Source organism: Gavialis gangeticus, unplaced genomic scaffold, assembly GCF_001723915.1.
Source record: "Gavialis gangeticus isolate Ggan-Ray unplaced genomic scaffold, GavGan_comp1, whole genome shotgun sequence".
Classification (NCBI taxonomy): domain Eukaryota; kingdom Metazoa; phylum Chordata; order Crocodylia; family Gavialidae; genus Gavialis; species Gavialis gangeticus.
The window spans coordinates 62,106,796-62,118,088 of NW_017729031.1; the positions used below are offsets into that span (position 1 = coordinate 62,106,796).

The 11,293-nt window shown below is 39.3% G+C and overlaps 1 protein-coding gene across 2 annotated transcripts in view; it reads right to left on the bottom strand.

The window, feature by feature from the left end:
- The window catches only part of ZNF385B (zinc finger protein 385B), a 363,103-nt gene extending 361,452 nt beyond the window's left edge, over positions 1–1,651 (bottom strand). For both annotated transcript variants that reach the window (XM_019523035.1, XM_019523034.1), the window contains exon 1: positions 1,291–1,651. In XM_019523035.1, the coding sequence (XP_019378580.1) occupies positions 1,291–1,591 (301 nt within the window). In that variant the 5' untranslated portion in view covers positions 1,592–1,651. The remainder of the gene's footprint in view (positions 1–1,290) is intronic.
- Positions 1,652–11,293: the final 9,642 nt, after the last annotated feature.

Genomic DNA, 11,293 nt, shown 5'->3' on the forward strand with positions numbered 1-11,293 from the left:
TATGCCTAGAGGACAAAAAAGGGGAAAAAATTCAGCAAATTTGGCAGGAAAAATAATCAGGGGCAGAAGCAGCACACTTCAGTACTGAGCTAAAAACCTATGATTCCCAGAAACCCTTGTGCTCTATGACACACATTGCCTCAGCCTCAAATGTATGTCAGAGTCAAGCAATGAGGCAGGTAATGAGCCAAGTAAGGCAAGTAGCCCCAGAGTGAGGCACCTTCTACCTTACCCCCGTCTCCTTAAGTGGCACCCAGCCCCTTGTTCCACTACAAACTGCGAGATTCTTTTAAGGTTGCTTCACACTGTTAGCACTGTTAGGTATGCCAATGTCTACATGCGTTTTGCAAGATAAATCTAGAGATTACAAATAGGAATCCACAGTGTCAAAAACATCCTGATCTGTTGTGGTCCAAGTTCTCTGCAACAGGAGAGCTGCTCTATTATTTATCTGTAGCCCAAAAAATGTTGGCATTTGCTTTGAGTCTAATAAAGGGTGTTTTGAGTCTAAAAAGGCTGAGAACCACTGACTTAAAGAAATTCCTTCTGCCATATACAGTTAATGTGCTTTTCCTTATTGTGAAGCTTTTAAAACGTATGTAAGTTTTGGGAGATCCCCACCCCTCCACCATCATCTAGCTCTAAACATGTTACCAACCTCTGTGGGCTTATAGTCCTGGATTTTATGAGACTAAACCATCCCTTACACTTCTTTGTTGTTCAGTTCTCTTTTGCTCTCTCTTCCCCCTAACCCCTGCCCCTTGCGACACATACCCTTGCGATGTCAGCATAATCATTTCACTACTCCTCCCAGAACAATTATCTTCCCAAGAGTAGACAAAGTTTGAACTAACACAAAACAGAACAAATGTCTATGGGGGCATCTTTTTAGAAAAGGTTATTTCCTTTATGCTGCACTGTCAAATTTTGAACGTTCCAAAATTGTTGAAATGGCAAAACAGGTAGACTAAGTACAACAAAAAAGGAAAATGTATTTTCCCTGATTCACCTTTCACATTGGCATAAGATGTAAACATCGCTGTTAGAGCAGAAAGTGAGCCTTTGAACTGTTTCTTTTTGACAAAATAAAAATCTGGTCCCACTTGCCATCTTACACTTTACGGTAATTAATATATAAGCAGTGAATGTGACTGCATCAAGCATAACAACAACAACAAAGCACAATTATCATGCGTTATAAAACATTCATATGAAGTTATATAAAAAGCTTAGCTCCCTCTCTGGAAGTGTAGTTTTTCTGACCATAAATCAGTATTTCTCATTATGTACCTGTGCTTGTGCTTGCAAACAAAGTGCCAGGAGTTGTGTTTGTAGGTAGTTTTCCATTATTCAGCTGCTTCATTCTTTTCAGGTGAGACTTCCCATTGTAATGAACCTGAGCCTGTGCTGCAGAGTTCAGCTGTATATTGCATACTTCACAGAAAGAAAAGAGTATCTTCCTTTTCTCTTTACTTAATTGACAGTCTGGTCTATCATTCCTCATTCCCTTTTCTTCAAAGCCCCGTAGTAAAGCTGATGGATTCATAATTCCATCTTCAAAGATGTGGTCAGGAGTTAATGGATGCTTCATACCTGTAAAACGGACAGACAATATTGATGGCAAGAACTAAAACTACAATATCCACTTCTAGAACCAACATTTTACTTTTTAAATCTACTACTTATGCACTGTGAATAAAGGATCAGGTTCAGCAAAAAATGCCCAGAATGTGCAGTGTGATGGAAACTGCTGCTAACCACAGAAATGTGTGTATTTGTGTCACAATGTAGGGTTCAGCCATAATCAACAGATTATATATAACCTTGCATGCACAATAACACTCATCTTGTTTTTCTAGTTCTCTCTCTCTCTCTTAAATATGCTGATTGCTGCCCCAAGCAGCATTAAGTTTATTTTCAGTTATTTTTCCCACTCATCAATAGATAAGGATTCCACAGCTTTTTGCTTGCCAAAACATGCTGTAATACAAAAAAGCCTAAAAGATAATTAGATGAATAGAAATGATGGATAAAGAAAAAAAGGTGATGAAATGTTATTTTAGAAAGAAAAAATTTTAATGGGTCAAGCAAAACTTAGTTGTCACAGATGACATGGAAAGTAATTTGCTCGGATGTAAATATTTCACCTTATTCCCAATCCTGTACCTTAATTAACCAACCAAAAGATAAACTATAGTTTCATTATTCATATCGTTTGATTCTCACAATGTGTGAATTTCTTTATAAAATGTATTCTACATCCATCCCTGTCTTTTGCAGAAAACTGCGTCAATATATAATCACCTCTCTCACATTCTTGTCTTCTAGCACTGAATTATTGAGAGATCAAGGTAAATTAGCTACATCGCAGTTGTTAGTAAAATGCATGAATACTAAATATTGCAAACTCACAGGCCCATATTAAAAATCATTTTAGGTTCTAGGTATTTAATTCCTTTTCAGACTAAACCACTGATGATCACTTGTGATCTGGCAAATGTTAGCTATACACTGTCACACTAAATCATTTAAGCATAAGTATCGTCTTTCAAGGCAAGCACTGACACCCCTTTGACTCAGCTTGCTTAGATGACATTTTCATGTGAAAATTTAAGCTGTTTGGAGATTCAGTATTTGTTTTTTCTATTTCTATTTTTGTATGATAAATTACTTTCCTTTACTTTATATTCTGTATGATTAGACTTCTATTACATTAAGTGTACTTTTGGTTCCCTGACAGTTTAATTGAAACAGGACAATCATTGTGATACTTGTTTTTTCTTTTTTTGGAACATGCACAATTATGCTCAACCCATAATATACTAGACAGCATAGATAATATAGAAAATTCAGAAAATTTAACAAAATAGTTCTCAGATGGAAAATGCGACCTGCCCAAAATACTAATTATTCATGGACCCAAAAATTGTTTTCAAACATATTTGAAAGCAAAACAGACTAATTGGGAAGAGAGGTTTAAACATAGCTCACCTACACCTGAGCTGTATAGGCTGCCCACCACACTACTAAGCATGTTTTGCCAAACTCTCCCGAACTCTCCAGTCTAATAAAGCAGCTTTTAAAACATATGCCTGTTTTGGCAAAACAGCATGCTTTCCAGACAGCCCTAGTAAAACATAGTGTCACGGCTGGAATTACTAAAGTTCTAAATAAAAGCAGTCCAATTTTCACAAGTGGAAGATGACCTCTCAATGATCACACTGGAAACAGCAAGTGCTAGGCACTTATTAACACAACACAGTACCAAAGTTAGGTGGTAGCCATGGTGGTCCAGGAAATGTGCAAGAGGCAAGGATTGTTGTGGGCAATATTTTTTATTGAACCAACTGCATGGTTGGGATAGACTTAGACAAACTTTCAAATGCAATTAAAAGCACAAGCAATTTAAATAAGCCCATGGAACCAACCAGTTATGCTAAATGAATATTGGGCCAAAATGTAGCTGACCTGGTGAAGACTACCAATACTGGAAGCATCAAGTATCTTAACCCTCATGCTCCCCTCATAAACTATAAAAACAGCTTATTGGCAGCCATGTCAAATGGAAGGCAAATGGCCAGAAAGAAGAGCAAAGTATAACTCCACTCACTTCTTGTAGCTTCTGAACACCACAAGAAAGAAGGCAAAAGGAAGTGCAGGAGATATACAGTTAACAGGGTAACAGATGCTGCTGCATGTGCTTTCTCCAAGTGATCCTGCTTGCTTTTAACATATTTTCTTCATGAACTGCTGCTGGTGTACAGTCATCACCTTAACTGTCTTGCAACAAGCTCCAATTTAACGGACATGTTACGGCTTTACCCTGCACAAAGCTATGCACAACCCCCCTCATCTGACCTCGTTGGCTAGAGACAGACATTACATATAAACCGATTTAAGTGATCAGAAACTGGTTTAAACTTGTAACAGAACAGACGTTCAGTGCACGTAAACCAATTTGAAAATGGCTGAAACTGGTTTGAGACAAACCTGGTTGAATTTAGTATCAGACAACTGATTTGGGTCAGACCAGTTTATGCAATGTCTGTCCCAGACCCCTTCCTGGTTTAACTTAAACCAGAGTCCCCCAGCATCCCGGATGCATTGCAGCCCTGGGCGGAGTTCTCTGCTCACAAGAGGTGGGCTGCCACCCCCCATCTCCTCCCTGCTTCCTGCCTGGAGCTTCAGCAGAGACGGCAAGCGTAGCAGTATTTGTCTAACTTCCCCATGCCTGCCCCTCTGCCCCCGACCCTCACCACTCCCTGCGCAAGCAGGAATTCCTCCCCCCCACACATGGACAATAGCCAGCTTGTGGTATGCTATCTAATGCTGAGAGGTGTCTGTGTAAGGCAGGCAGGACAAAGGCACACAGGACAGTGTCCGTTCAGGGCTTTTTGGAGCTAAAAGGACATGAACTAAAGAGAGAGGTCTTTGTTTTCTTCATGGGCTGATAAACACTGTGTTACTTCCCCATGTAACTCCCTACCACCTAAGTAAATGCTGTGCAACTCCCTACTGGCTCTGTCACTGGTCAAGAGCAGCAAGGTGGGGGGCACACCTCCCTAATCAGAGCATCCCACTGGGGCCTGGCCACGCCCCCCCCAACTCAACACTGTGGAAGGGAAGGGAAGGGAGGGCTGTTCAGCACCCCCCCAGCTTCAAACCTGAGCCACTGCAGGAATGCGCCTGCATTTCTTCAGTCCAGCGGGGATGCCTCTGCAGTTACAAACTGATTCAGTCTAGCCAGGTTAGACTAACCTGCAAAGATTGAATCAGTTCAGGCTCAGGCTTTTTGAGTGTCTGCCCCAGCCACTCCTGTGAACTGCTAAACTCTCACTGAGTTTTGTACAACATACGGAACACTGAGACTAGGGACAAAAGTTACACAAACTGGTTTGAGTGATCAGAAACTGGTCTCAACCTATAACAGAATAGAAGTTTGGTGCACATAGACCAGTTTCAAAATGGCTGAAACTGGCTTAAGATAAACCTGGTTGAATGTAGTATCAGACTTAACTGATTTATGTCAAACCAGTTTATGCAATTTCTGTCGCAGACCCTTTTCTGGTTCAAGTTAAATCAGAGACCCCAGCATCCCAGGATTTGGCAGCCCTGGGTTGGCTGTGCTGTCTGCTTCAGAGAACAGAGCTCACACCCTGCCCTTCTGCTCCCTAGCTGGAGCAGTGGCAGTGAGGGCTGGCTCACTGGTCCCCCCAGGCAAACCCATGCTGGGGTCTGGGACCAGGGAGGAGGGTTAAACTTCCCTTCCCCTGAGTACGGAGCTTTCCTGCCCTGTTTACTTACTGCTAGTTGCAACTGTGGACTACAAATCCCAGAGGCACCTGGAAGCAAGAAGAGGAAATGATGAGCGACCCTGCGGAGTCCTGCTACTGTAAGCCTGGACTGCAAATCCCAGAGAACTTAGGGGCAGCAGGAAGAGGAAGCAAACATGCTGGCTACATGCCAGAGTGCCATGCTCTTGTGCCCCTGGCTGCTAGCTTGAGCCAGTGATGGCACGTGGCTGCATTTCCTGAATCAAGAGTGAATGTTTGTTCATTTGCTTATGGGTTCAATATGCAGCTTAAACTAACCTGCAAAGACTGAATCAATTCAGCCTCAGGCTTTTTAACTGTCTATACTTAGCCTGAGCATTTGAAGTCAGACTGGTTATGTACATGTAGTTGGTAAAACTAAACAAGTGTTATGCTCTATAATAAACCCTGATAAAAACATGAAAAAGGACAAAAAAATACCCAGTCACAGGTGGGAGAACACTTGCCACAGAATCATCATTCCAACTAACTTCCCAGTCCTTGCCCTCAATGGGAACCTACACATTCACTTTACAAAATGATCCTGGCAACTTACGCTTGGGCAAACATTGGACTTAACAAAAATAATCATTTTATGTTTTATTAGAACTTGTATGCCTCTCTCCTAACAGCTGATAAAAGCCCTCTAACATTTTGAATAGTCTTACTCAGAGGTGTAACTGGCCAGTACAGTGCTATGGGCAGTATAGATATCCTTGATGCTCTCTCCTCTATCCTTGTATCCAAATGGTTATACAGAAATTCCAGTGTTGCAGTGGATTTCTGGATCTTTTTACTTTGCATTTGGAAAGAAAAAAAATATAACTTTAAAATAGGCCCACAATGCTATATTGGGAAAAACCACACACATCAAAAAAGAAAAGCTGATAGTACACTTGGATTCAGCACTTTGTTGGCAAACCCCACAACTTTCCAGCATTCTTATTAATTGCTATATTTTACTGAAAAGGAGTAGAGTCAAACATCAAAATACGTGACAGGTAAAACATTTTCCAAACACTTTCCACTGTCTCTGGAAAAATCTGAAGAGCTTTGGACCATATTCCTTCTCACTTGAGCCATTTAGCAAATCTTCAGCTTATACATAGCTTATACTAGAGCACAATGGCACCAAAACAGCTATTATACTCTACAGTCAATGGACTGAGAACAAAAAGAGGAATTTATACAAATCATTATATTCTACTGGGTTAAAGAGATCAGAATGCATAAAAGCTCTCATGACAGTTCTCTAAAAGGAAACAAGAGTCTATGTCATGCATTTAGAAAATAGTCTCAGGTTTTGCAACAGGCTTATACATTTACAATGAGGAAAAACAACTGTGGACAAAAGTAATTTTTAGGTGTTCTGACTTAAAATGTCAAAATCCAGATGCAAGGGGCAAAATGTGTTTTTACTGATGCAAATGGCATGAAGCTACGTTCTTCCCTCTGAAAGACTTTTTTTTAAGTATAGATGCATTATTTATTATACTTATAGAGGCCAATAAAAAGAAATAATAATAAATTCAGAATAAAAAAGCATTGGGAATATTGTTGAGCACAATTATGGAACAAACTAAATGAAGAGAGTTGCTTTGATCCAGAAATTGATTATTCTTGGGCTGTCATTTCACGTCACAGTTTAATATATATATTTGAATTGTCTTGCATTGTTTTGATTTTTTACCTTTAGCAAATCTATTGCTTACAATTTTTAAATCTGATGACACTAAAATTTTAATTTCCATACTTTCCTTCAATTAAAAAAAATGATTATATTGAATTATATTATTGAAAAGTCAGATTGTTACATAAAGCTTTTCATGAGTCTCTATATATTACAAATGGATTTTGAAGCTATAATTATATAGGCTATGTTTACAGAGCTACACAGTGAAATGCTTATAAATATGTATTTGAGTGTATTAATGTATCACATGAGCTTCTACCTGACCCCAGCAGTCTTTCCTGCCCAAGAGCAAGGGGGCTGGACCCAATGATCTGTAAGGTCCCTTTCCAGCCCCTAACACCTATGTGATTCTACACAAGTTAGTCTACAGACTCAAGTAAGGCACTCAAATAAGGCTTGTTGCGAGCCAAATCTCTCTTTAACCATGCACATATTGTTCCACTTTTAGAAATCCCATAAGCTATGTTAAACTCCATAACTGTTTAATTCTCCCTTTGGCTAGAACTGGGTGCATCTACATGTTCATTAATGCACTGTACATTAAATTTAGTACCTTTAATATTAGGCTGCCCTAATGCACAATAGCAAATGCACACTTTTTTTGTGTGACACAATGTGCAGTAGCCTATTTTACTACGAATTAGCGTATTAACACAGTTTTTGATGCGACACTGTAGTGCACAGTAAAATAGGTTACTGCCATTAAAGCACATGTGAAGATGCACCCACTGAGTCTCACACTTCCTACACTGGCTGGGAAGAAGAGAAGTGCTGGGCATAGAAGCAACAGTCTTATTTAGGAAGCTGAGAATAAGAAAGCCTCTGAAAATTTTCATCTTATCTATCTAGGAGCATAACACTTTAAAATCCTCTATGTAAAAGTAACGCAGAATTATTTTGTTAACAACAACTTTTGGTTCTCTACAAGTCCTCTCTAGATGTATGCCAACCCAGGCGTCAGCTACAGCTCCTGTACCATACACTTCCATGAGCAAGAACATGCTGCATAGAAGAGCTCTCATTGGTACTCTCATCCATAGCAGATACTACTGCTGCTTTTATAGAATAAAAAAATTGAACACCCTCCCATGCAGTTATGTATTCAAAGACAGGATTTTATCCAGGAAAAACGTAAGTATGTTTATGAAGAATTCTGAAAACACCTTTAAAGAAATGCTAAAGTTCTTGGGTTTAGGGGAAAAAAGCTTATCGAAAAAGGCTAGCAAAAAAAAAAAAAATCAATCAAATTTCCTGTTCATTACAACTAACTACACCTTTAGAAGGTATTGTGGGAAGTACATATTTTTGCAACAGGAAACTTGAATGTGGCATCTAAATGGTACTACTTTCTCTCTTCCATAATTAAAATTGTCCTTCAAACAGTCCAAATTCCTTTTCTCTCTGGATCAAACATAATGGGCGCATCCAGATGAGCGCACATGTGCCTGGACCTGGATCCAGCCTCCATTGAAAGTAAGTGGGAGGGGAGGGGGGAACTACTGAGGGTATGAGGGACCACGGGGGTCCTGTGCCTGCATGTGTGGATGCACCCAATGAGTATAAACAATGACGTAACTAAAGGATCTTCTCAGGATATATTCCCTGACAGAGTTACTTGACTGGAAGCCACTCCCACCTCCCTCATTCAGATTATGATCTTCCAGAGTTAATTCTGTAAGCAATATGGGAACAAGAATAAATTAAGAGATTTATGCCACCACATTAAAATTCCTACATGTTATAGGATGCCATGTCTGGATTTCTGAAACCACATCTTCTCAGCCTCTTACAGAGTGCAAAAAGAATCCAAGTCTGAGCTCTTTCGTACTTGAAGCTCACGGAAATTAGCTAGTCAATTTAGCTAATTTACTTTTAACCAGAGTTGTGCTTTCAGAGGAACTACAAAGAAGGATTATATATAATGCAATTGGGTAGGTGAGAATGTGCAAATCTTTACTTAAAGGAAATAAGCTTTTGGTTCCCTAATGACTTAGAGGTGGTTACATGAAGCACTGTTTTCCTGTATATTTGACCTAAGCTTTTAAAATACCCACTCCAAAGAGTTTCCACTTCAAATAACAGTGCCCATCCAATCTAATCAGAATGGCATCCCTATGTGGCTCCATGCAACAAAAGAAAACCAAAATATACTGCAACTTAAATGTAAGTAAACAATTCTCTCACAGGCTTTGGGGAGTAGTCAAATGAGTTATGGGAGATGTATAAAAAGTATAAAATGAAATGTTTTCTAAATTGCTGTGTTTTCAAAATGGTTTGTTCAGCCAGCTGCAACAAGCATCAAATTGAAGTTCTCACTATTTATCTTCCAGGCATTTTCCAAGAAAGAAGTCCTTTTTCCGTACACATGGCCCAAAGAAATCTCTATGCACAAATTAGGCATACGACTTCTCACGATGAGAACCATCACTGGGGTGAATTTCATTCTAGAGTTTAAATGGAGTTTAGGAGCTTGTATAGTCCCCTCTGCTGTGCTCCATATTCCACATGCAATAAAAAGAACAAGAACAAGAACTTCATGATCTGGAAACATCTAAAGCAGTGTTTTTCAATGTTTTTTTCATTTGTGGACCCCTAAAAAATTTCAAATGGAGGTGTCGACCCCTTTGGAAATTTCAAATGAAAGTGCAAGCCCCTTTGAATTGTAAGGGTGGATATTCACATACTTTCAGAGCCATCTTTCATAGACCCCTTAGACATAGTGGGGGTCCACAGACCACAAGTTGAAAACCACTGATTTAGAGCATTGTTTTGAAAAACATACCTAGCACTTGCTTTGAAAACAAACAAAAAAAAACCCTTTTAGCTTTTCTTCTAGACAGTATTTTTTTAAATATTTTTTATATTCACATATAATATTGTTTGCACCATCTAGGCAACAAAATCCATTCAGATACTGTGATGAAAAACACATGCCCTTTGTGCTCATATCTAACAAAGTAGAAAGAAGCACAGGACACAGTTTTGATCCATTCCTAGTTGTTCCTGCCTCTTCCCAAAAGCTTACTGAACTGCTATATTCAATCTTAACTCCCATTTCCAAAAAACCTCAAGGAGGCAGTACATCTTGGCAGGCCTCTACTTCCCCAACTGTCTACTGCCTACATATACCTCTGATCAGAATTGGCTTATTTCTTCCTCTCTGTTTTGTGAGCTTTTGGCACTACTCCATGTACCCGAAAGTTACATCAAAAATTGAATTGGGCAAGTGAGTTTGTACCTGGTGACTGAGGAAAATAATTGACAATATATGCTTACATGATAGTGGCCACATCATGACAGATACAGCTCACTAGGAAATATTATTTTTGGTTCAGTTCATATTTTTACTTTAGTTTTCAAAAAATGAGGGATGTACAGGAAGTCAGCTTGCTATTCTTGTACATAAAGACTTTTGAATGATATAGTATGACAGACTGCTGACAGCCTCTTCACTAGCACATTTGAGGATATTTAGCTTTTGAACAAGATTCTCTTTACACTGCAAAAAACAGATGGCAATTTCTCAACATAAACATTAGCTGTTCAGTAAAAGGTAATTCAGAAAGTTGAAATAATTTTCATTGTGCTTTGCTTTGTTCTTCTTAGAAAGGGACACAGTCTCAAAACTAGTACTCTTAAAATTTAAATTATTGGACTAGATTATGACTCCAGATGAATGGGAGTAAATGTAGAGTGGCTCTGTTTCACTAAGTGAAGTTGTTCTGCATTTATTAAATGGTGTAAATGAGAATAAAGTCCTTCTTAGAGGTTTTGTTGTTTAATTCAGTTGCCATGTCAAATTTTTCATGCCAGTTACCCCATTATTTTTGCTCCCCACTATAGGATGCTGGATTGAATACAAGTCTTGAGACTCTAGATGGGGCGTGTGTATTTCCCCCTGATGAGGGTGCCCCCTGGTCTGTGGTACTCATCTTCCCTGATCAAATGCTGACAACAACAAACAAAATCAATACATTTACTGCAGCAGTTTGCCCCGTACCTTATGGCCTGTGACCACCAATCCCCATTTGCTTCACTTGTGGGATAGCTCCCCTCAGAATCCCATCAATGCCACCAATTTGTGCCAACCCTGTGACCCCAGAAATTGGTACAAGCAAGGGGGAGTTCCCACTTTTATATAGAAAATCATAGGGTTAGAGTCACAAGCCAAAGGAAGGGAACAGGTATAAGGTAAAGAAACATCAACAGTGTGGTAGCATACTCAGCACCTTAATTTCTCCACACACACCTCAGAGGTTTCCCCAAACAAGTGTTTAGTCCCTTAAAC